The following is a 27,202-nucleotide window of genomic DNA, read 5'->3' as shown; positions in this document are numbered from 1 at the left end:
CGTTAGCTTAGCTGGCGACTGACGTATTCCTTTGGGCGGAGTTTAGTCAAAAAACTGTTTTACTGACGTCATTAAAGCAGGAAGTAGAGGGCTGTAGTCCAAACCGCCCGTTCGCTGTATAGGCTTTGAAAGGCGAATTCTGTTAAAGAAAATATATCGTCTGGCAGCGAACTTTGAGCTTTATCATTTTACAGGTATTATTTATGCTATTATAGCAACATTACACACTAAATAGAGTTTTAAAAAATGGGATCAGGAAGAACGTGACCTTTAATAATCTTTTTCCCAAGAAACCCTTGTCTTATTAAGACCTATCTATTTAAAGAGCTATGGGTTTATTAGTGTGTATATCAAGGGTCAGACGGCTTCTCTTTAAAAAAAAAATTAAAAGCCAAACATGAGGTTTAGAAAGAGGCACAAGTTCCCTCCCTTAACTTAAAACAAATGGCTGTTGTGTCAAAACCAGTGAAATGCACGTATACACATATACACACACACTTGGACTTGGAGCCTCCTTTTCACAGCTGGTTTGGCAGCATGCACGAGTGTGTGTGTGAGTGCGTGCACATGCACTGTGTTGCCAGGTTTCACGATGATATTATGTGTGCAAACAGGTGTGAAAACCGGGGAAGGATGTAAAGTGATTGCTTTTTATGACAGATCAAACGGGTGTTTGTGGACAAGCGTATACTGTGTATCTGGTACATAAAGTACACACGACACACTAACCAAGTGTTGGTCTGGTTTAGAGAGGGAGTAAAACCACACAATGCCTGAAAGGGTAATCACTTAAAACTATTTACAAACACATATTCAGACAGGGAATATGAATCACTACAGTGAGTCAGTACAACATATGACAAATACAAGAGTCTGGGTGTATGTGGTGTTGGTGGGGGCGACAGAGACAGGATTTTTTTTACCAATAGACTCTTTGTGTATTCCACATAAACAAAGTCATGGTGAGAATCATCTTTGTAAACAAACCGTAAGTGTTTGTGTGAGATGTGTACATATGATGTGCAGAATACAGACAACTACACTGTTATATGACACGTTTTCTTCTTTTGCAGCTAAGTTGGAGTCTAGTAAAACAGATGAGACTGGGAAGGGTTGGCTGCTGTTTATTTATACGTTTGGTGCTGAGTTTGCTATTCACAAGATTCATTGATGTAAAAATGCTTAATATGTAATAGATCCATATATGAACTGTAGCTCTATGTATGCATTTTTCTTTACAATTTATACTTTTACCAAATAATAAAGGCATCAATGTGGTTGTGAAAAGTCACATTTGTACATAAAGGTCCTGTGTGAGTGAGGGTATTAAAGTTTGTGACATTTTGGGTTCTGAGAAATGCATTCAAACACTCAACACTTATGTGCTATGAAGGCACCTTTGTTTGGCAAAATCACATTTATACAGTAAATACAGGCGCTGTGATTTCTGGCAATTTGCCATCCCACTGCTAAAAACTGCTGAACCATCAGAGTCTCAATCAGTTTGCTGGATCTGTTTCATCATGACTAAGTGTGTGCATATATGCATATGTGTTTCTGTCTTAAAATCGAGAGATCTGAATAACTCTGTGCTCACAGGAACACATGCACTTCAGGGTGAAACAAACAGAAAGAGTCTGTAAATGAGTGCCAAATACTTTCCTGCCTGCACTGTTATCTTTTTCCCTTGTCTTTGTTTTTCTTTAACCAGATCCATGTCTGTCAGACCTTTGTGTGTGTATGCATGTTGGTTTTTAGAGCTTGGCAAGACCGATGCCACCCACTACTTGTGTGGAAGTGTGGAAGTACCCACCCAACTCCACCCTGTCTTGAAATACAACTACACAAAAGTGAAAACTGCTTCTTCAAACACACAAACTTGATGCAACATGGCAAGCCTCAAAATGATGTATCCTCATGTGATTTAAGCTTCTATTTATAATGGCATTTGTTGTATTGTATTTGTGTTATATTGAGGTTTAATTGACGTGAGAGTGTGTTTTTTCTTAAAATCCTAAAACAATAAAAGGCTTTCCAATTACATTGCAGAACTGGAAGCCTGTGTCTTTACCAAAAAACTGAGATCACCCAAATAAAATTAATATGGCACATTTTTTTTAGCAGTTGAGGCCAATTTAGGCTATTTTTCATATTGCATAGAAGCGGCTAACATTTCACACCTTATTTTATCAGCACAAACATCAAACCATTTCCAAAACTGTAAACTGATTTACACAAATGTTAAATACACAAGTGCCCGCGGTTTCCTCCAAAGTTATACTTGTCCAACCAAACAAATTTGTACTAAGGAATACGCTTTGTATATGTAGGTCAAAGTTTTTAAATTGTTTTTCCCCCTGCTGGTGGGAGACGGTAATTACACCTTCTCATCAGCCGCTCCTGATTGGCTGAGGGCGGTCAGAGCGCGCGCTCAACTCGTTCACCGTGGCGCGCGCACAGACAGGCGCTGCTAAAACACTTCTGCGCTTCTAGAAGGGCACGAGACAGACGAAAGAGCCGGCGCAGATTTAACTACTGGGAAATACTGAGACGCAAGATTTGTTATATGATCAATCGCGTCTGTTGTGGATTTTACTGAACTGAGATCATGAATTAAGCGGCACGCGCTGATTACTTCATTTACGAGGCTTTAACCGGCTGGAATCGCTGCAATTTAAAGGTAACAACTGGTTAAAGTTTATTTAAATGGTTACTTTTCCGCCTCTAAATAAAATACATCTAGAATTAAGTCTGTTTTAAACAATTGTTCGTTATATTTTAATTAAATTATACAAATTATAACTGCAGTTTATGTATAAGTATCACGAATTAGTGAAGATAAACGTGTACAAATGTTTTGTTATTCAGTATTTTGAGTATTATTTGCGCGTCCGCGCGCCATAGATCAAAGTTTACGCGCAAAAGCCTATCAGTCAGCATTAAAGTTACGCACTGGTTTTATTTTAAAAAAAAAGGTGTAATATTTACTGTGTAATATATTATGTAAACTGTATTTATCTCTTTTCAGGCGTCTGTAGGACCACTTGGTCTCTTTTGCCCTTCTGACATGGGATTTTAACTTTCTACACCGCACGCGCACCTGGAGTCAGTTCGCTTGGTTTTACATTTGCGCTCTTCCAGAAATGGTGGGCCATTTACATTTGCAAGCTATGGATGAGAGTTTGAAAGGAAAGAACCGGGAGGGACTGTTGGACAGTCCGGATTCCGGACTGCCTCCGAGTCCCAGTCCGCCCTTCTACTCTTTGTCGCCGGGGATCCTGGAGTCGCGCTCCGGCAGCTGCTCAACACCGACTGAGCTGCAGGGTTACAGCAGGAGAGAGAGCCGTGAGGGCAAACTGGTATGCATGAAACATTTGTGCCTTGAGCTGATGTTTACCCACGTATGACATGCGTCTCTTTTGTTGGCACTGGTACAACATTCTTATGAACCAGTCAATCAGTGTCTTGGGATTTAGGGTACTGTTGTTGCTGGACTGACATAGGAAGTTGACCCACGGTTAATTATGTTGTGTAATATTCAGCTTATTTAACTACACGTAAAGCAGCGGTTTTGGTGCATATACTATTGAATCAAAAATGGAACCGTATTGTTTTCACTGAAGAACCTTTAAGTTAATCTGTCTTACAACAGAAAGCGTCTGTGGATGTTAGTGGTTCTTTATGGAACCATGCACTTAGACAAAGAACCTTAAAGGAGGGACCTCAAGTGTTGAATGGCAAGTGTCAATGAGACAAATAAGATCTTAGTGGGAGGATGTGGAGGAATAATGAGAATAATGAATCAGAACGAGATTCAGGTGCCCGTCTTATGAACAGAGGATGGCAAGGAGGGGGAGAGAGAGAGAGGGTTTATGTAAACAAGTTGACCTTGTGTTTGGTGAACTTGAATGTGGTAACTGTAAATTGATCCTCCTTCCTCATAGCAACCCTTTACAACACACACACACACACACACACACACACACACACACACACACACACACACACACACACACACACACACACACACACACACACACACACACACACACACACACATGTACACACTAACAAGGTATGCAAAGATATACACACATACAGTACTTGACAGCACATGTTCATGTTACAGCACAATACTGCATACACAGATCAGCAGACTCGGCATATCCTAGAGTCTTATTTCTGCCTCTGTAAGGTAGCACCAACCTAATCTTGAAATATCCAACTATTCTTTCTTATTAAACTAGTATGGCTACTTTACCCTAATGAATACCTTATGGCAATGTCCAAAGATTCGGATTAGCACAGAAAGAAAACTTCTGCTAGCACTTAATACCGTTTCCTTCAGGAAACATGACAGTCCTTCACGTAAAAAAAAAAACTCACAAAACAACACAATGTCTTTTATTAAACCGATTCCAGGGTGAGAGGCGTGAGCGTGATTCGAATTTAGCGCTATTGTGCGGCACAATGCTTTGCCCAAGCACGCCGCAAAGAGCTGCTATCCAAAGGCATTCGGGATCGTATAAATGATTACTTAGGCACTCCTTATTTGCCTGTTTGACAAACGTGCTCGCACTTGTTTGAAAAGTGCTTCTTAATGTCAGACAAGCACTTCTTTACCTTCACTAGTACCACGGTAAAATAGAGTTTGTGGTGTGATGTGAAGCTTTAAAACAATGGAAAGCGGCAAGAGTATCTCTCTTCAGAATTCTCTGCTTAAAGCCATTTCCAAAATCCTATCACTTAAATCTATACAAATGTTGTCAACCCTTCAGGCAACATGCAAAATATATGAGGACCAAATGCTCTTCCAAAGAATAAAATGAAAAGCGAGCATACAAAGGCATCATTGTTTGCCGCATTTTCCGTTTGTTGCAACTTTGCAGTGACGTGTAACCCAGCGTACATTTTTTCAGTATATGAAGCATGGATGTTTGCAGACGATGGATCCACAGTTTTCCTGTCATTATGTGGCCCAAGGTCTATTTTGAGGGCTGTTTTCATATAGTATGCCATGTAATAACAAAATCCTCCTATCTATTTTTAAGTAGCAGACCTGACAGGAACTATTGCAGTCGGTTGCACAAGTAACTGATGACCAAAAGTATGCAAAGCCTCAAGATCTTTTGCAATTTAGCTGCTAAAAATACATCTGAGCAAGCAAAACAAACTATATGACAGCAAACACAATAATATACCTTTAGCTTGTGAGTGATCTGGCAACCCAAACAGAATAATCATGAAGGGAAAAATACCTTCTGGAACAATGAAACAAACACTACAACATTAATCTCGGAGCATGAACATGAAAGAGTTTGGCAATGCCAAAGTTGTGGGCTTGATTCCCAGGGGACACACAAGCTGAATTGAATGCACCTGGATATGCAATGTGAGTCTATTTGGATTAGAGTCTTTCAAATGTATAAATGTGAATGTAAACATGATGACCACAGCGCAACTACACCACAAAATTCCTCATTCCCAGACAAAGCCAAGACGGCTTGCAGCATACCGTGGGAATACCGCAGGGTAGTCGCACAGCAACATAGATTAGTTGGAAAAATAATCCAAATATGTAAATTGTATTAAGTGTAACGATGGCTCAGTTCTGAAAAATAACTCCTACCCTAGATAAAAAAAAGATTTTCACTCCACCTGCTCTATTGGACCACCATGTCCCCGCTGTGGGTTGTGTGCATGGACGACTGACCCTCATGTGACCCTGTCTGTTGGGTTTGTGTGGTGGCACATCGTGTAACAGCACAGTACACAATATCCATCCCAGACTTAACACTGGGAATGGAGAAAAGAGACTCCCGTTTCACTGTACTCCCTCTTTGGCACACATATGGGGACGGACACACACAGACACATGTTTAGGGGAACAGAGCAGAATTTGCCAAAAATGTCTTGTAAAGGATGTGTATGTTAAAAAATGGATCGTTTGTATCATATGTGTGCTTGTTATGCATTACTTGGTGATTTCTTTCCCAAAACCAATCCACCCTCTGTCAGCTTTTAAATTAAAGGGTCTTCCTGCTGCCTTCAGCTACAGTAACAGGAATAAATAAATTCACTGTAGCTCTGGGAATACTCTATAATTAAATATATAATAAATGCTCGCCTGTTTTAACACACATGCATCCAGTTTAAAAATGCTTCGTATGCAGTTTACAGTGGCCCCTAAAAGCATTCATTTAGTTTATGTTCCTAGGAAAAACATGGACTGTTAAAAATATGCACCCAGTTGTGCTGAAAAGCGCTTTTGGATAATAGACTCTCTCAAATGCATAAATGTAAATGTGTTTCTGTTATATAACATAATATCCAGCAAAGTTTTAAGGTAGCACAAACACACGTTTAAGTCAAACGTATGTTAGAGGATAATAAATAACTAAGCAAACACAGCTCAGTTTTTATTTGAAGAGCTCAGACACAAAACCCTCACCAAGTGTGTCTGACATGTTTTCTTATAAATATGCATTTTTATCAGGCTCTTATGTTTAGTTTCAGTATTTTTTACTTTAATGGCAATGAGAAAGTCAGTAATCGAAATGCTTTATTTGTCACTTTAGTCTTTTTTGTGGTATTTAACAAATCTGACTGTCTTTCGCTGCAAAACCCTCTAAGTACATGTACAAAAGTACAAAAATCTCTACTTCTAAATAAGTCCCTCTTCACTGTCCTGTAAAAGGCTCATAAATTCAGTCAATATCCTACTATATTTGGTAAATCTCCTTTAACCGTAAAAATCTTGCACCTTTAGCTACAGGACAAGTTTTTGGACGTGCTGACGCAATGCTTAAAGGGATAGTTCGACCAAAAATGATATTAAACCCATGATTTACTCACCCCCAAGCCGTCCGAGTTGCATATGTCCATCGTTTTTCAGACAAACACGATTTCGGATATTTTAGAAAATGTTTTAGATCTTTCAGTTGATTAAATGTAATGTTACGGGGTCCATCCATAGTCCACGACCTTTAGGTCCAAAAAAAGGCGTCCATCCTTCACAAATTAAATCCAAACAGCTCCAGGATGATAAACAAAGGTCTTCTGAGGGTAATCTGGGCGGTGTTGTTGTAGAAATATCCATATTTAAAACTTTATTAACGTTAATAACTACCTTCCGGTAGCGCCGCCATCTTAGTCGCGTCCGCATTCAGGATGAGAGCTTACGCAGCCTACGGAGGCTACTCTGCTGCTGCTCTGTGTCCCCGCCCTCCAAATTTGTTATACGTCACTAAGAAAAGTGCGTACACTACGCTAATACTCTCTCCTGAATACACAGGAGTCTAAGATGGATATTTCTACAACAACACCGTGCGGATTACCCTCAGAAGACCTTTGTTTATCATCCTGGAGCCGTTTGGATTGATTTTGTGAAGGATGGATGCACATTTTTTGGACTTGAAGGTCGTGGACTATGGATGGACCCCATAACATTACATTTAATCAACTGAAAGATCTAAAACATTTTCTAAAATATCCTGACATATGCTACTCGGACAGCTTGGGGGTGAGTAAATCATGGGTTTAATATCATTTTTGGCCGAACTATCCCTTTAAGGGGTCACACTGGCACGTCACACAGCTAGTGTAAGACAAGTTGTTGTGGTTTAAAAGTGCTTATTTTGTTGTTGTTTTTTTTTTTTTTCAAAAATGACCATCATTTCACAAGATAAGACCCTATGCATTGTTTGGGATAGTTTTTTTTTTAAGTGAACTAATCCTTTAAAATTATATATTTTTCCTTTCTTTGTGAAATGGGTTTACTCACAACAAAAATCTGAAAACTTTAAACAAAAAATGCACTTGTCATCTATTAGAATACGAAAGAGTTTCCAGTGTAGGCATGTCTGCACGTTTTCTCGATTTACTGGATTTGCGAGTTAAAAAATGTTGTGCGAGCCCATGTACCACAGTCACGTCTGTTCGGCTGAAGATACGCTGCTGAGGAATTTGTTTTAATGTGTTAGAGATAAAGAAGAGCATGCATGTGCTGGAGGCTGAGGAAGGTGCTGAGTGTGCACGTGTTGTGTGCGCTGATGGCTTCAGCAGGTGGAGACACAAACACTGCAGCATTGTTGCCATTGGTCTGATCACCAAATATATCAGCACCAGGAAAAAAACATGCATTCAAACTGTATTGTTTCTGCATGCTGTCTATAATTTTAAATTTACATTTACTACTTAATGCACAACTTCAAAATGCTTTTTATTCAAAAGACAGATGATAGTGCTACAATACAGTCATGTACTGCAGTTTTGTTGCACCAAACATATAAAAAGGATACATTTATGATTATAAAGAAAGTTAGCCACACCAAGTTTATACAAAGCCTTGTAAAACTGCTTAAATCTAACTGACTAATCTTTGTTCATATGACAGAGATTTATTTAAGGCTAAATGTTCATACTGCAAGTTATGGGTCATGTTGTCATGCATGAAATCTATGCAAAATGTGTGTTTATTAATCATGCAGACACAGTATTTAACTCCTTGCTATTCTTCTAGTTTTATTTTGTGGTTGTACTGAAAGTAAGCTAAACAGCGAAGTCATTTCTATCTTTTAATGTTTTCCCATGTAGCTACCATACTTGCTCCTGAACTCTCAAGGTCCAGATGCTAAATCGCGCATGTACCCTGTGGTCTATGGAGAGAGCATTGAGGTCAACCCCAAACCAGAAAAAGAGATCAAGTAAGTAAGGTTATATATCACCATTAACTAATAATGTTATAAAATGATGTTGTTTTTACGCCATACAACAGCAGCAGGCGTATCGTGCACTATGCAAAAGTTTTTAGCACACGCAATAATGTGTGGATGTTATTAAAAACTATTGGCAAAAGTATTTTTTTCACTTACAAGTACTATACAAAGTGCAACAAACATGAAACTAGTACTTGATGACCACCTTTGCTTTTAAAAAGAGGATAAGCTAGTTTGGTTTGATTGGAGAGAGCTTCGTCCTTTCATGTGTGTCTGACTGAGATGTCCGAAGAGGATTAGACATGATTGAGACACATCACACGACTGAATTAACCTATCAAGGAGACATTCAACCACGACCAGAAATAACCTCGAACAAATATTGCGACATTCTATAGGCCAGTGTTTCTCAACCAGGGGGGCACTTAAAGGGCACATATTATGCAAAATCAATTTTTACAAGGTGTTTGGACAGTGTGTGAACACAACAACCCTACAATGAAAAAATCCACCCTCCACTTCTTTTTTTAATCCCTATTAAACCAAAGCAGTCTCGTTAGACATGCTGTTTTGATCATTTTGTTAATGTGATGTCACAGAAACAAAGCCCACGGCCACTGACTAACTGGTTAATTTTACCCCAAAGCTTTTCTAAAGGTGTTTGTTAGCGCTAATGCAGCTAAAGATATTTTTGTCTCAGACTGTATTCACAGGAATCAGATCTATTTTTAACTATATGCGCTTGGTTGCTCATTTGCATTAAAGGTACAGTACACACATAAAAAACAAATAGGGACATTTGGGGCATGCTATAACAAATGATCTGTGGGGTATTTTAAGCCCCCAACATTTAGATTCTTCTTAGTAGGAAATGTTTGACTGATAAATCTGTAATTTTACCACCCCCAGGTTTAACTCTGCAGTGAGGTATGATTCAGACAGACGCTTTCGTGACCAGGTGTACTGCGCCCAAGTCCCAACAGTCACGTCGTTCAGCGAGTCAGTGGTGGCGGTACAGAACTGCACATGGCGCAGCTACAAGTCAGAGGTTCACTTTGAGCCACGGCTCAGGCCGCTACACTACCAAAGCACAACCTTTGTGTTCCCCAAGCACACTAGGAATACGTACCGCACTACGCTTAACTTCAACGGCAACAGAAACGGAGCTGGGCAGCGACGGTTCATGTCCACGGTCAGACTGGAATCCACAGAGGATGCCAGTCCTTGTATCATTTACACAGAAGACCTCTGAGACTTCCCGAGAGGTGTGTTATTGTTCCCAAAACTCAAAAACTCCCCTTGGTTAGAGAGCTACAATGAAAGTGCTTGGACTTCTGTTACCAAAACCGTAAAAAAACGGATGGCTAGAGACTTCAAAGGAAAAAGATGAAAGTCAGTGAGGGACACTTTGTTCATTCGCTGCAGGTTAGGTTTGGTACTTGAGCTGAAGCTGTCTGTGTGCAGTCTTTGCAGTATATTTGTGTGTTACGTGTGGTGTATTTATGTTCATTTGAGGTTTTTTATTTTATTTTAATATCCAGTCATACCTCTCAAGAGGAGTGACGAGCGTAAGGGTGAAATTTCTTGCTTATTGGCGGGCATGCACATTTACAAACTTCTACACATCCCTCATGTTTTGCGTGTTAAATTAAAATCATTTTTGTATGTTTGAGGTACTGGCAATTTGCTTGGTTTCATTTGCAACATTATAGTACCTTTTTTAGTATTTCTAATTCAAACCAATGCGGGAAACACCCGAGTTTGATTTCGACGATTATCGTTAGTAAAGACATTTACGATACTGACATCATTTAAATGTAAGTGTAAAGACAAACACACTGTAAGTGAATCATAGACTCTCAGAAAAATTTACAAAAGTTGTCACTGGGACGGTACCTTTTAAAAATGTCCTAATGTACTATTTTGGTACTGATATGTACCTTTAAGGTACCAGTATCTACCACTAATGGTGCTTTTCTATAGCATAGTACCCCATGGGTCAGGTCGTGTCAGCTCACTTCACTTTCAGTACATTCACACAGGGCGTAAGGGGTAACGCTTCCCATTCACTTTTAATGCGTGATGTCATGCATTGCCGAACTGAATTGTGGATCTGTCTGCGCCGCGTCAGTAACGTTGCTTGGGGCAGAAGTTGAACATTTCTCAACTTTTACGTTTATGACAGCCAATTACGTTTATGAAAGACCGGAGCATGTGCTGCGGCCACTTTGATTGGCTGTTGGCTACACTTCAGGCAAGCCTTCCGTCAAGCATTAACGCTTTCGCCCCGTGTGAATGTACCGTTTGGCTTGGTTAGCTTTTCCATCGAGTTTATTAAAGGGGACAGAGAATGAAAAAAACATTTTTACCTTGTCTTTGTTGAGTAATGGTAGTCTACCCGCATTTACGAACATACAAAAAGTGCTAGACATGCTAAACATCTCAGTCTCATAGAAATTTCTCTTTTAATAATGTCTGAAAAATCTGAAAAAAATCTGAAAAACTGATGCTTATGACATCACAGGCATCTCACTGCCCCTCCACTTTAAAATAATTGGCTACATTTTTTGAGTGGCAGCAAAGTCAGCCAATCAGTAATGAGATTGCAAGTTAAGCCAGTAGTGGGAGCCAAATAGGTGCAAAACCACTTGTTTAAAATCCCCCACCCTAATAGAGCTATCTGAGAGAGGTTCAGAGGAAGCTTCTAAGGCATTACAGACCCAAACAAATTTTTTTTAGCACAGAAAAAGGATAAATGCCCCGTTCAATCATTCTATTTCACCTTTAAGACTTCAGAGGGGGAGGGATTATAGGCGTGTCGTTATATTTGTGCTGCCTACTGCTGTGACATCATAAAAGTGGCATGCTATACGTTCCCATACATTCATTTGTCAGTCCGCCACAAAATTAAAATTGAACACCACAAATAAATGTTTGCACACCGCGTTTATCACTTCCTCTGTCTCTCATGACAGTTTCTGTTCAAACACCCATGGCGTCAGTCAACGCGCACCTCTTTAAGTTGAAAATGTAGTGCATTTTTGCGTCGCGAATGTGCCCACACAAAATGCAAGTGTGGAAAACATTGGTTTGGTGTTCCTGATTCTCAACCTGTTGATGTTTGTCACCGCTAAAAGGAAGTTTGGGAACTTACAATAAAACACAGATGACAGGTTTGCTCGAGACAGTGCAAGCAAGGAGGTAAAGCTAATCTTACATTTAGTAAAACGCTCGTCACGATTCTCTAAGACCAATCAGTGATCTTCAAGTTACGTTTTAGTATCAGCTCAGCTCGCTTGGAACTCCAACAGAGGTGGTAATAAAAAAAGTATCAGGTACTGCACCCTGTGGAAAAGCCCCCGAAAGTAAGCCGACCCAAACCATCGGGTACTATGCAATGGAAAAGCGCCATAACTAAGGTACCAATGTTTACCTTTGAGGTACCAATATGCATGTTTTAGGTACAAAAGTGTACTTTTTGAAAAGGTAACGCCCTAGCGACAACTTTTCTACCTTCTTGTACCTTTTTTCTGAAAGTGAGAGTCAGCCTAAAATCAAACCCAAATTAGGATTAAACCCTAAAATTTCAGAGAACTTGCTAAAAAAAAAAAAACTGTATGAGTTGCACTTACACTGTGTTTTTAATCATATTAATAGTCTTGGTATAAATAATAGGAAATAAGCAAATAGGAGCACTTGAAAGGTTGGACCAAAAGTTTTTTCAATTTAGGAGAAAGGGAAACGCAGCCTTAAATATTTCCACCCTTTCTGGTTGTACCTCAGAACATGTGGAATAATTCTCTTGCACAAGAGTTTGAGAACTCACCCAAGACTCTTGACAAGACAATAATTCAATGGCCAAAATAGAACCTGCCTTCACAAAGCTGGTTACAAAATTTCGTGAAATTCAATATGGCGTACAGGAAATAATAACATATGGCTTGAGCATGTTTTAATTCGGCACATTTTGGGGAAATGTTTGGAATGCCATTTGCTGGTTTTGTGAGAGATTTTGCCATAAAGAATCTAAAAAGGTTCATCTGGAGGAAACAAAGTTTATTCACCTATCATGTAAAGATGGTGTCCAGTCATCTGACCTACTTTCAGATTGCATGGTTGGATAACCTTTGGTTTCGTAAGTAATGATTTTTTGGAGCCAGTTAGTCTCATACAATATCTTGATTATCAATGTGAACTCTCTTGTGACCTCCAGCAAATCCATTTAATCTTAAATGTGTTATACAAATGCTTTTTTATAGCAGGGAAGGGACACATTCTGTTCTGAGATGGTTTGCTTTGGTTTAACTTTTTCTTCTTTTTTGGGAAGCTGATGAGATGTATTTTAAGGAATGTTTTGATTAAGCAGTTGTGGAGGTGTTTGTACTTTATTTCTGTCTTATGGACTATAAATGTTGAATTCTTTAAAAGCTGAAAGTGTACATTTTGATCTCTTACCTCATTAAAAATTCTTTCATGTTTAAGCTTTTAAAATATTTGTAATCTTATATGCTGGGAAATTCTCTGGTGACTGGAAATTACAGCGTAGGTTAAGAAAAATTGACAGTATGTATTGGTACACGAATGTGCGTTTTGAGAGGGAATGCATGGCAGGAAAATGAAAAGAACACAGTGTATTTGAATCCAGTGTAATATGGTAAAGAGTGCATCTTGCTTGCACAATATATTTCATGGAAGATGTGAATAAAAGATATGTGGTTTGGTTTGGTTAAGCTAAGCAATGTCTGCTTAATCACATATATTTATGAAAAATCACAAGACATCAGATAAAATACTTTCTGTGTTAAGATGGATTACTTGTGAACGATGGCCAATTGATAAGTGAATAGAGGAATTTTAGCAATGTGTTGAAAGCCTTGCAATGTTATTAATATGGAGGAGAGAGCTTGTTTTTTACGTTTTGATTATATTTGTTTGGTGTAAAATGCTCTCTGCAAACTGATTTTTTTTTCTTTAACATGATGATTTGTGTTTATGTAAAATACTTTCTTGTTGTATATGTGGCATACAGCACTAGTAATTCTCTATATTTTTGTATAATTCCCAATTTAATGCTCTTCTTTTGAACAACGGATGAAAAAATAATTTAAGAAAAATATGTATATCCAAACTCATGAAATAAAAGCCCTAAACCCTAAAATGACTCTAAATATGTTTTGAGAAAGCGAAATATTTTGGTCTGTGAGTCACAAATGAGCTATCACTGTTTGTTATAGTATATATACAACAATTTTCCAGAATATTTTTCATCTTATGATAAATAACTATCCTAAAATTGTACTATTAAGTACTCTTAGCATCTCTTGAGCTGGCAATTATCGAGAAAGTATCTAAACACTTTGAGAAAATGAGTCTTTAAAGTTTGCTGCTTCTAAGCTGTCATACATTCAAAACAGATTTAGGCTACAAAACATTTAAGGGTTCATATAGGATTCTCATGAAGCGAACGTAATGTGGTCATAAAGTATGCCACATTCTTTACAGAATACTACTTTAAAGTTATGCTGAGTATATCACTGCAGTACTAGTTACTGAAGTCACATGTACAGTAGATCCAACATTAACACTCAGTAATTGCCAAATGTATGTAAAGTTTGTTTAAAGTAAGTTAATACAATAGCGGCTTGCCAGTTGGCTAAATTCTTTATAAGGTTTGAGTTGTAAGTCTGACTTGCTGTTGATTTATGTGAGTTTTCCCTTTTAGTGGAAAATGTACTGTTTATCTAGGATCAGAAATGTATGATGCATAAAGATATTTCCTTCAGAATGCCATGTGGCAAGACACACGTGAAACACATTAAGCCACCAAACAAAAATATGAGGAATGTATTTTCATGATGAAAGATACAGCATTCTCCCAACATTTGATGCACTGCCACTATACAACCCAACCGCTATGAATGGAGATTCAAGCTGAACTAGAACTATTGTCCGATTTATGATTTTAAATTATATTTCATATGGTTTGTAAGTGTTTATTAGTACATGTTAATGATATGCAAAAGGTACATACCCCAAAGTAAACGATGACGCGAGTTATCGTCTCCAACATAAATCTCTTTTCTTGGACTACAACAAACACACGCATGTAGGCAACCGTTTACTTCCTGGGCCTGTTAACATGGACACGACAGTCATTATCATAATTCCTCCCACTTCAAACTCAGCCTGTAAGTTAAAGGTGCTCTAAGCGAATTGAAGCGTTTTAGACCATAAAACATTTTTTGTTACATTTTCGCGTGTTTGTGTTTCAGCTCAGACCTCTGCAATGGGTTTAATGGTGCACTGGAACAATCCTTCCTAAAATGCATTAAACTTTCGTTTACAAAGACGTGAAACTCACCGAGTGGTCAGGGGTGTTCACTGATATGCTCACACAAAAATCGCTGCAAAAGATGCTTTCCAACAGCTGTTTTAGCATTCGTTGTTAACTTGTGGACCTATTTTTCCAAACGCCTCACACCCGTACATTCTTCCGCTTAGAGCTTGAATAATAAACACTCCAGCCCAGGTGGTGGCGCTAATCCGCCTTTGCCTATTGCAAGAATAGAAACAAAGTTCCCGGCGCGGAGTAATACCGTACCTCACAGGACATCTAATACAAGTCCATGGGGCTGGTAAAAACTACGATAAAACCTGTTGGAATGCGTCTTTTGGAGCGATTTTTGTGTGAGCATACCAGTGAACACCCCTGACCACTCGGTGAGTTTCACGTCTTTGTAAACGAAAGTTTAATGCATTTTAGGAAGGATTGTTCCAGTGCACCATTAAATCCATTATAGAGGTCTGAGCTGAAACACAAACACGCGAAAATTCTCAGGGCAGCCGAAAATGTCGAAATTTCAGTCAAAACCGTTCTATTTCACCATAAACAATCTGAAAACAGGGCTTTAAGTCTAAAATACCGAACTTGTCCTTTAACCCCTGTTAGCATTGCATTGTGAGTGAGCAAATCTTTCAAACACGGTAAGAAGCGTCCTATTTCCAGCTGATGTCAGAGGTATTTCAAGCCAATCACAACGTATAGATTAGCTGACCAATCAGGGACACAGAGCTTTTTAGATTGATGAGCTTTGTAAAAAATTTGTGCGTTTCAGGAAGACAAGGATATATCCGAAGCTACAAAAATTTACGGTATGTGGAAAATAATTGTTTTTTTAACCATAAACAATGCAAACACATTGTATACCAATACACAAAATAACGTTGTTTTTATCAATGAAACAGGTGCTCAGATTTTATGTAAGGTGAATTCAATTGTTGTAGCAATTGTATTTCTATTCAGGTGGAAAGATCAAGATCGCAACTGTAGGTGTTTGACTTAACGCGGCGCAGACCGACCGGCATTTGACATCAAAGTACCGCGAGCGGAATACCAAGGCAGACCGTTTTGTAAGACTTCGACTCGCTCTCGCGGTGTCACACGCCAATCGGTGTGTGCAGTGTCAAACGCACCTTATCCACAAGTCTGTAGGCTAACTTCAGACTTGTATCTATTGTATCCATTTTACAAAAGGAATATGACATCTGTAGCACAATATCAGTGCAGTTCAATCACATTTCAGCATTACAACATTATGATGTGACGGTCGTTAATTTACCTGTGAATTTCAGATATTTCAGATATTCAAATGCTGAATTCTTGTCAGTCTTATTTTGGTTAACTTGCTTTTATTAGCTGCGATAACAAAATTGTGTGCAGTGTAAGCTCTCGTTATTGGTTCCAAGAGTTTTCCTCACCGAGTGAAATCTACCAATCAGATACGTCACTTCCGGTCGTTTTTTAACGCTTTAAAATTTAATGTCGATTTTGTTTGTTTTAGGTCTAAATTTTTTTGTTTAAGGAATAATATCCTACTTTCAGGCATCAATCCCACGTGGAGTTTTAAGAGCACGTGATTGTGTTCACTTGTTTCAGGAAACTTTAACTTACAGCAAAAAAAACTGTAGTATACCTTAGTATTTATTATAATACTATTACTATTATAATAATTATAAGTTACTTCAAATTGTAGTATTATAAATTACACTTTTTTATTGTAGTATACATTAACACTAGTTTCTGGGATTTTTACTACGGTTTACTATACTAAGCATATACTTTAATACTAAAGTATACTACAGTACTCGTGGGGACCATTTATTGTGAATCCCACTTTTTCTATATAATACACTTCCACATAAACTGCTTCAGGTCTAACAGAGCATCACACGATTTTTCGGTAAGGTTCATTAGTTAACTACATTAGTTAACATGAACTAATAACAAAGATTAATAAATGCAGTTCATGTTAATTTCAATAATTACTAATACTTTATTAAAATCTTGTTAACGTTAGTTAATGCACTGTGAACTAACATGAACAAACAATTAAAAGCTTTATTTCTATTAACTAACATTAACAAAGATGAATAAATACTGTAACAAACGTATTGCTCGTGGTTTGTTAATGTAAGGTAATACATTAACAAATGTCAACTAATGAACCTTATTGTAAAGTGTTACCCATTTACTGAAAGCAGAAGTCAAATGGTAGTGTGCAGCGACCCCTACTGATCAACGTATGTCATTTCAAACAGTAACTGTGAGGACTAGGTTGCAGAGCAGACGTTTTTATCTAGTCCTAAAATATGCATATTTGTGCCAAAAACGTACACATTAAAATCCTGGCAATTTTATTGTCTAACAGTTTACCCTTGACCTCAACACTTCTTATAATACCCAAAGGTTACCGTTCCTATACACTTTAATAATTTTAATCTCTCTATACAGTGGTATGACAAAAAACAGACAGCAGATCAATGGCAATAAGCTTTTTATTTAAACATTAAGGCAGTGTCTGTTTTTTTCTGTTCAATTTTTACACTGCTATCCACAAAGCTTGCTGGTGGCCATGTTGAAATACAACAGTGTGATTATCAGTCTTGCAGCAAATCACATAAATATGTACAGCCTTTAGGTCTATTTACACTCCTTGCTATAATACAGTGGGTCTTAATAAAAAAAGAAAAACATATGCACAAAAAGGTTGTACAAAACAGATGCCACCCCAACATGTACTTAATTTTACCATTCCTACGAGGGACTACTGTTACCCATTGTTACATCAGCTCTCTCCTCTTCATTCATTTGAATATTCAGCTTCATTACCGTTTAATGATTACAAATGAATAGCTAAGGAAAGTGCAACACTGTCCTCAGTAAAAGGGCATCTGACCACAAATCAAACAAACAGTCAAAATATAAGAAAGAAAAGGGGCAGGGCTCAAAATAGAAAACAATTGATTTTAGAGTGACTTTCCACTAAATACAATACTGTCCGGAGTAGGGTTGCAAAGCTCGGGAACTTCGGGAATGATATACTATCACTCGACATCTGACTTATCTTCACCCATGTGCCACAATTCCCTATACAGTATTCCATGAAATTTCCATGAAAAGTTTCCAAAGTTCCCTGAATTTTGCAACCCTAGTCCAGAGCGATATGTCTGAAAATGAATCTAAAATCAGAGCATCATTAATGCTTCTGTAAATGTTACGGTTAAACTAAAGCAAGTTTTTGCACACCCTGTATGAGAATCAAATTCTTGATGAGATCGAATCGACTGAAAATAAGCCCCATTTTACAAACAACACTAGGTAGTACACTAAAACCGTCCTCGAACATCAAACCGGAAAATACCCCAAAACCGGATAAAACCCACCGCTGACATTTAATCTTTTTTAAATATCTTTCCAAACATCCCCAGCGTCCAAGCCTGGAGAATACAATGAATATTGCAGTTTAAACTGTTAAAGATAACTTTCATATTAAAACCGAGTGACAAATAAAAGTCAAACAATACGAATTAAAACATTTCATTATATCTAACATGCATGCAAAACAATTAGTAGAGATGGAAGGAAAATCCGAGCCGTTTTTCAAAGGAGAGTCTGCGTTTAGTGAAGACACGCGTTCATTGTAAAATACTCCTTCACCACTTGTGTCTGTGACAAATTGTACAACCTTGACATAACAAGGAGAAAACAAAAAAAATTACATGGATAAAAAAAGTTGTGCGTAGTCAACTTGGTAGTTTTAACTTCAGAAATGTCAAATACATGGCACTTAATACTAGAATTACTTTTAAAACTGTACAACGGGAGGGAATACAGTTTACATGAGGTCACCGCCTCTTTAATCTATTCATCTATGTAAAGAGGAGATATAAACGCAGAATTATATCTCCCTAAATAAGCCCATGGAAAAACCAACCCCCGGGAATTTTCGCGCACCCAAACCTTGCTTCAACCACACAGAACAAAACCAAAGCAGCTCTAAATGTGTCACGTAAGAGAAGTGGTCAGGCAGCATGGCTTTTTCTCTTTAACCGGTAATAGATGTGAGAGAAGGTTTGCTGGGACATGAAGGAAAATCAATATAAAGCAGCTTCTCCTAAAAACACGTCTTCTCGCTCGACTCTCTGCATGCGATTGTCCCCAGAGAGTGAAGCGCTTCATACGTTGGTGACAGAAAAACAAATGAACAAAATACTGTATAAGAAAATAAATGCTGTGTAAAAAGCAACAAGAACTTGCTCGCTAAGTGCTTAACTCATTACATAAAAAAGACCAAAATAACATATTCAAACAAGATTATTGTACATTTAAAAAAAGAAAAAGAGCGAACTTTTACTTTGCTCAACAAAAAATCTCCCATCAACAATGGAGATAACAGAAAAGAAATTGAATTATTGGTCAGCTAGTGCCAGGATCTTTAATAATCTACAGTAAAAAAATGAAAATATGATGTCAACAAGTTAACTGTATGTGTACCCTGTAAACCAATGATATGGCCTTCCATGTAAACTCTCTGCAAGATATAAAGACAGAATGTTAAACGATGAGATGAAATTAAACATTCCCAGCATTGTTTAGCACAAGGATCGGTGAACCGGTTTCTCTCAGACCACAAATCGTTTCATTTTGTCATCACAGGTGTGCACACGCTTAGATGAGTGACCCCAAAAGCATCAGATCTTAATATTGTGGTCTTTTCAACAACACAAGACCCCACCCAGAAGCCAATGTTAGAAAGAGGGGTTGTAGATTCACCTGCACATGAGAACTAACAAGAGTGTGTGGTTCTCGTATATCTCATTCATCCAGCCTTTGCAATAAGCTGCACACACACCAAAAAAATGCAGTTGTGTTACAGTATAAGAGTGTGTGTGTGTGTGTCCTGAGCAGTCTAATGAGGAATGCTCCAAAACGCAATGAATGAGTCCATGAGTAAACTCTGATAAGGCCAGCAAGACGACACTAATAGTATATTTAAAAAAATGACTAAAAAGTGATTTTTCCTACAAGTAGTCCTGGAGTGATGGCACACGGTAATATGTGTGTGCACATTCACAAACACGCGCACACACACAGACACATCAACACACATGTCGAGCACAGTACTTTTACTAGCTGCGAGTGTGCTGGGGCAGGGCCATCACTTGGGGGCGTGACCAATAGAGGAAGTTCTCCCGAGTCTTTACACGACAGCCCTGGCTAGGAGGGTCGATTATGAGAGTGTGATGAGTGTCTTTGTATGCGCATGCATGAATGTGTGTAGAGGTATCGGATAGGGATGTCAATATGTATCCATGATGTGATTTAACGCTGATGCATGTTCCCCTAAGCATGTTTGAGTCAGTTCGTGAACATCCCAGTTTACATGAACAGGTTTTTGTTCATAGAGCAGCACACGTTCAGTCGCTCTAGTGTACATGGTGCGTGCGTTCACTCGCTGTCTGACAGAGTCTCGTATTGGGAACAGAGCAGAGGCTTGGGTTCTTCCTCCCAGGTGCGGGGTTGAGTCTGGCCCTGCGTGGGCGCCGATGCTCCCGTCTGCGTGGGGGACGGAGAAGGCCCTGACATCATCCCGCTGGGGAGACGCATCTGCATGGTCAGGGGGTTACAGGGGAATGGAGTGGGGCCTGTGGAGAAGAGATGATTAGGAGGTAAACAAGGATGTATGCAGACTGGTGTTAATGGGTGATCAATTTTCCTACTTTTTTCAATATATATATATATTAGGGCTGTCACTTTTCGTTCGAAAATCGATTGCACAATCGATCGGACCAACCAAAAAAAGTTTCGAAAACGAAAATAGGCAATCGATTTTAAACAAATATGTACACTATTAATTTTAAAAGAATTAAACTGTTAAAAATATAGATGTAACAAAACTCACAAACAAGCAGAAAAAGAAAATAAAGAATTCCGAAAGTGCAGTAGGTGTGCGAAAGCTAGACAGAAAATACCCAGCAATTTTACGCACCTATAGTTTCACGCTTTCAATCGCTGCATCTAGTGTTTTGCAAAGAAAATGGAGGACAACGTCAATAAACCTGTGCAACACGAGAGAGCGTCGTAATTGTGACCTTACAGGAGATGATAAGTTATGACAAGGAGCCACCCTTGCGAGCTGACAGCGACCCGCTTTTGTGATGGAAGATTGGCAGTACGAAATACGCAACTGGCAACGAGTTTAGTACCCGAGTTTCCCTGGGACATCAGTGCGGTCGGAGTGCGTCTTCTCAACAGATGGACATATAGTGAATGAAAAGCGCTCTGCTCTTGACCCCTAAAATGTTGATCGACTTGTTTTCCTGACCAATAATTTGTAATGGCCCTAGTCTTTTTGCGCATTTCATTATGCCTGCCTAGTGCCGCCTAAGTGTCGGTTACGTTTAATAAAAAATACACAGCATGTTCTCAACTTCAAGTAAGTCTATTTAAAGTTTCATTTTTGAACAGTTGTTTGAAATGGATCGAATCATTATTTAAAATAATTTTTGAATTGCCTAAATCATAAAAGCAGCCGGTTGAAGCCTGCAGTAATGTTTTTCATTTATGGCAGCAGTCCACTCTGCATATTTTTTTAGAGAATGTTGCACTACTGTTGCTGTTTTTTATTCTGCACGAAACTTAATGACAATGAATAAGAAATAATGCTGACTTGTGCGTTTCAGGCGCTCTCTTTACATTTGTCTGTTATTTGGCGTTGAAAATGGAAACGTCTTTTTTAGACATGGAAAATCGATTTTACAATCGATTCAATGAACACTTATATATTAAAAATCGAAAATGATTTTTTCACAAAAGTGACAGCCCTAATATATATATATTTTTTTTTGATAATTATGCATCAAATTAAATTTGGTGATTATATTTTTTTAATACATTTGGTTTCATGATTTAATTTTTAAAGGAAAACACCACAGTTTTTTAATATTTTACTTTGTTCTTCCCTCAACTTAGACAAATTAATATGTACCAATCTTTTTTCAATTCGTGCACTTTATCTTTGTACAGCGCGTTGTGAATGTGTTAGCATTTAGCCTAGCCCCATTAATTCCTTAGGATCCAAACAGGGATGAATTTAGAAGCCACCAAACACTTCCATGTTTTCCCCATTTAAAGACTGTTACTTGAGTAGTTACACAAGTTAAGTACAGTGGCACAAAATAAAACATGGCGATTTGCAAGTGGATAAAAAATGCAAACTATATTGTATGGGGGAAGAGCACTTAGTTTGCAGCACTTTGACCTTGGTGTGCTGTAACATCATCACTCTTGACTACTTCCCCTCTCACTCAAACGTCTGTCAATATTACTGCACCATACAATATAGTTCGTTTTACTTTGTGCCACACCATACTTACTCATGTAACTACTCATGTAACAGTCTTTAAATAGGGAAAGCATGGAAGTGTTTGGTGGCTTCTAAATTCATCCCTGTTTGGATCCTAATGAATGAATGGGGCTAGGCTAAATGCTAACACATTCACGACATGCTGCACAAAGAATTAGTGCACACATTGAAAAAAGATAGGTATGTATTAATTTGTCTAAGTTGAGGTAAGAACATAGTAAAATATTGAAAAACGGTGGTGTTTTCCTTTAAGTATTTGAATAATTTGGTACTCAATGTCATGGATAAAAAAATAACCAAAGAAAAAACCAAATGTAACCAAAAATTATCTAATCACCAAATTTAATTTGATACATAATAGTCGTTACATTGCATTTCAGGACAGTCAATTAAAGGTGAACTGTTTTGCTGAGCTATGTGATGTGTACCTGTAGATGAGGGTCTGTCCTCCCACACTCTATTGGTGAGTGGGGTGTGACGGTTGCAGTCTCCCTCGGAGTGGACAGAGGACACAGAGGACGGTCTCTCACCTCCAGATAGACCAGGTCCGGGTGACTTTGTCTTGCGGCCATTAGAGCGCCCGTTTCCTTTGGATTTCCCTAAAAACACAAACAGACGCCATTATTCACTGTCACCGCCACTGATTTGTGATGCACTTTGGTGCTGTCAAGTGATGTGTGGTTTCAAATATTGATCACTGGTTAACTCCCCGCCATTGACGAGTTATCTTGTCAATCTGCAATACCGCTATTATCCACCAATCTTCCGCAACTTTTAAAAACCTGAAGTTTTGCCCTAGGGCAAACAGCTGTATGTCTGTGTATGTTTTAAAGATCGCTCTGCATCTGATCTCTATCAAAAGTCCTTCACAAATATGGAATTATCTCAGCTTTTTGCTCAAAATTTTGTGTTTTTGATGAAACCTACACATATTTCAGAGGTGATAAAAACAGAACACATGAAGGTAGGATGAATCGGGGTTTTTTGGTTGAAAGCAGAGGGTCTGTTCTTTTATTTCATATATTGTATGTTTATATATTTAAAAAGGAGCATTTTCTGGAAGGCATTAAAATTTTGTGAAAATCATGAAAAATGCTGGCGGCGAAAGAGTTAAATGACACTGCACTTCACATACACATTATCTATTTGATGGCAAGAACCTGCATTAACTTCAGTTGCGTTTTTATGAACCCCAATTATTGCTAAAGGCAATTTTTGTTTTTGTGTATATTTATAAATGTCATTAAAGCATCCATGGCTTTATTTATGCCAAGAACTGGTTAATCTATACCAAAGTCAATCTATACAAAAGCTACACAAATGGGCATTTGGAATAAACCCAAGCTGACACGCAACCTCCAGTAACGCCTCATGATGCCACCCTTTCTTTATTTGTGAAATAAGATTATAGTTATTTAATTGGTCCTTACAATGTCAGGTTTGCTTAATGCAAACATCATCACAAGCGTTAAAGGAACAGTATGTAAGAAATGTATACCAATTAATCATAAAATGGCCCTGATATGCCACTAGACATTAAGAAATCATGTGGTCCGGCCAGGATATTGTCATTTAAAATGTGGAGTTGCAGCCCTCAACTGATGTTTATGTTGTCATGTAGTGTTTTGGTCTGATGCGCCACCCTTCTTCTATCTAACAATCACGAAGTCAGTAGTGTTTCGGCATACAGGTTGCCAACTCTGCTCTAGTTACCACAGCTGCAGCTACGAACGTGTCGGATAAAAAAATGTCTAATGTTATGAATCCGAAATACTTTGTGACAAAGTCTGAAATAAAACAAGGATTTGCATAGGAGATGTCTTTGAAAGATGGAGACGGCTGAAAACGAAAGAATTTAAATCTGCCCTGATCACGTAACGTTATGCCTTCTCCATAGTAGAATCTCGCTGCGTGCACAATTATTGAAAAACAATATGAATTGAGGATTATTTTATACAAAGTCTGATGGAATATCAATATTTCTCATATGTAATATGTTTGTGGACAAAAACTGCAAGTGGTTGTTATATTGTGAATGTTTGGCATGGAGCAGCGTGAGTCTGGAGTTACTATGTACATGCTGTTTCATAATAAAGGTATGATGTCATTTTATGAATGAACAATTCAGATATGACCTTGTTGCATTAAATATATTATTAATTTTGCTAGAGCATTTATTTCATGAAACAGCACTTTGAAATGACAAATAAACCAAAAAAAAAAAAAGTTTAATACCCTTCTTCATAAATATGATACATTGTAAAATTAATAGTTTGTAAACAAAGACTTTTCGGCTTAAAAGGTTTAAAAGAAAAAAAAAACTTGAAGGTAGGTGTTATTATGAGGTGAATTTGTTTGGCCCACCTGACAGGGAATAAGGGTCTTCAGAGCGGCCATCAGCTGATCCAGACTGCATGGCAGCAGCTGGCATGCCAACACCAACTGAGTTTAAGGAGCCTGAAGACGAGCGTTCGTCCATCTGTTCTTCTAAATTTCCCATCAGTGCTTTTCTGATGATGGCTTCCAAACCTATAGTATTACCACTTGTCTCTGGTGGTGGGTGACTGCGCACGTTCACAGGTCCTGAAAGAAAGAGTGCTCATTTTAAAACAACAGCTTTTCTGACACAGTGAGACTTTTGCTAAACTCACAAATGTTGGGAAATGTGTCTAAGCACATGCCGAGTGCATTTGGCAGATACTTTTATCCAAAGCAACTTACGGTGCATTTAAGGGACACATCACTTTTTTTTGAAAATAGGCTAATTTTCCAGCTGCCCTAGAGTTAAACATTTGTTTTTTAACGTTATGAAATCCATCATTCGATCTCCGGGTCTGGTGGTACCACTTTTAGCATAGCTAAGCATAATCCATTATATCTGATTAGACCATTAGCATCACGCTTAAAAATAACCAATATTTTTCCTATTTAAAACTTGATTCTTCTGTAGTTACATCGTGTACCAAGACCGACAGAAAATTAAAAGTCTGATACGGCTAGGAACTATACTCTCATTTCGGCGAAGTAATCAAGGACTTTGCTGCCGTAACATGGCTGCAGCAGGCGCAATGATATTTTGCAGTGGCCAAAAATAGTCCCCTGCTATTGAAAATTACCAAGTAGGAAAAATGGTAAAAAAAGAAAATATATCAGAACGCTTTGGTTACTTTTTGAGCGCGATGCTAATGGTCTAATCAGATTTAATGGATTATGCTAGCTATGCTAAAAGTGGTACTGCCAGACCCAGAGATCAGCTAAATGAATTCCAAAATGGTAAAAATCAAATGTTTAACTCCAGGGGAGCTGGAAAATGAGCCTATTTTCAAAAAAGTGGAGTGTATCTTTAAAGCTATACATTAAATCAGTATGTGTGGACCATAGGAAGCACACCAGTTAAGTCTAAAATGGTTTGATTTTATGTGTATAAAGGATAAAAAAATGAAAACAGACTGAATGCAACAATCTGGTGAAGCTTTTCACCTGCATTCGTAGACGCAGGCATGTTGAAAATTTCTGTTCCAGGTTGACCCTGATCTATTAGGGAGAGAGAAAAGGACACATATAAGACTTCCCAGACAGCAACCAATAACTTATGTTTCACACCAATTTAAACATGCATAAACTCACTGAATTCAGCCTCTGTGCCGACCACCATCTTTTTTATCATTTCCTTCTTGCTCTTGACGATGGCAGAGTTGCTCTCGGTCAGTTTACTGAAGAAAGCTGGTGGTTGAGTGCTACTGGCAGGAGAACGAGATCCCATGCTGCAAAAGAAAGATAAAGAGAATGAATAAACCAACTGATGGTATATTTTAATTTGTTTGTGTATGTGTTTGTATGTTTGCATACCCCTGTTCTGCTTGTTCGTTCGGGTAGGCAGCACTGGGTGTCTCCGGCTCTGAAACAGCCCCAGGTGGTGAGACTGGTTCGATACCATCAGCAGACAGACTCGCAGGAGAGTTTTTACTTTGGGGAGGAGACCTGCAAAACAAATACATAACTGTACAGCAACACTAAATAAAGTAACATACGAAAATCCACACAAAAGCTTGCCCTTACATATTAATGCATGGAATAAAACCAGACCACAAAGTGAAAAATTTCACCACAGTGACGATAATTTTTCATTTTTTCCAAACTATTTGTGACACATAACCAGTCATAAGGGTCAATTTTTTTTACATCGATAATGATTTGTAATAAATGGGTCAATGACGTGATGGATAAATGGATAAATTAAATGTAAGAGTTAAAAAAAAATTCTGATTCTTTCAGATTACTTGCATACATTCTCTTTTTTGAGAACCAACTCTAAAATTTCTGGTTTTATTTTATTTTGAAAGAATATTTGGGGATAATTTAAAAAATGTCAATGTGTTGTAAACAGTCTGTGTCAATTGGTGTAACTAGTACTTTTTAAATTAAATATTCATAAAAAATGTGGAATAAAATATAATCATTTAGTTTAGTGTAATATGAATTTTTTTAAATAAATACATTTTTACATAATTTGTCAAAGATTATTTAGAAAACAGAGCTGTTTTCAGCATATGTACATATATATGTGTGTGTGTTTGTGTATGTACGGTTTAACCTTAGCTGTTATATTCTACTTCTTATATTATCTATTGATTTTCTGTGTTCTCCTCTACATCTACTCATGTAAAGCTGCTTTGCAACAATTAACAATTGTGAAAAGCGCTATATAAATAAAATTGAATTGAATTACGCTTACATGCCATCAAGGTGGGTAAAATATTTAATATTTCTCATTCTTTG

At 37.9% G+C, this 27,202-nt stretch overlaps 2 protein-coding genes across 5 annotated transcripts in view; one reads left to right on the top strand and one right to left on the bottom strand.

Moving 5' to 3' along the window:
- The first annotated feature begins 2,465 nt into the window (after positions 1 to 2,465).
- Positions 2,466 to 13,875, top strand: rflna (refilin A). The gene is made up of 4 exons (XM_065272049.2): positions 2,466 to 2,680; positions 3,029 to 3,359; positions 8,596 to 8,705; positions 9,627 to 13,875. Exons 2-4 carry the CDS (start codon positions 3,144 to 3,146, stop codon positions 9,967 to 9,969), a joined length of 669 nt encoding a protein of 222 aa, XP_065128121.2. The 5' UTR covers positions 2,466 to 2,680; positions 3,029 to 3,143; the 3' UTR covers positions 9,970 to 13,875.
- Positions 13,876 to 17,534: 3,659 nt separating this feature from the next.
- The window catches only part of ncor2 (nuclear receptor corepressor 2), a 120,351-nt gene continuing 110,683 nt past the window's right edge, over positions 17,535 to 27,202 (bottom strand). For all 4 annotated transcript variants that reach the window (XM_065247363.1, XM_065247365.1, XM_065247364.1 and 1 more), the window contains 6 exons: positions 26,273 to 26,404; positions 26,051 to 26,187; positions 25,904 to 25,957; positions 24,788 to 25,006; positions 22,852 to 23,022; positions 17,535 to 20,702 (listed from right to left, as the gene is read on the bottom strand). In XM_065247363.1, the coding sequence (XP_065103435.1) occupies positions 20,506 to 20,702; positions 22,852 to 23,022; positions 24,788 to 25,006; positions 25,904 to 25,957; positions 26,051 to 26,187; positions 26,273 to 26,404 (910 nt within the window). In that variant the 3' untranslated portion in view covers positions 17,535 to 20,505. The remainder of the gene's footprint in view (positions 20,703 to 22,851; positions 23,023 to 24,787; positions 25,007 to 25,903; positions 25,958 to 26,050; positions 26,188 to 26,272; positions 26,405 to 27,202) is intronic.

Source organism: Paramisgurnus dabryanus, chromosome 11, assembly GCF_030506205.2.
Source record: "Paramisgurnus dabryanus chromosome 11, PD_genome_1.1, whole genome shotgun sequence".
Taxonomy (NCBI): Eukaryota; Metazoa; Chordata; class Actinopteri; order Cypriniformes; family Cobitidae; genus Paramisgurnus; species Paramisgurnus dabryanus.
This window is presented reverse-complemented; position numbering and strand designations above follow the sequence as displayed.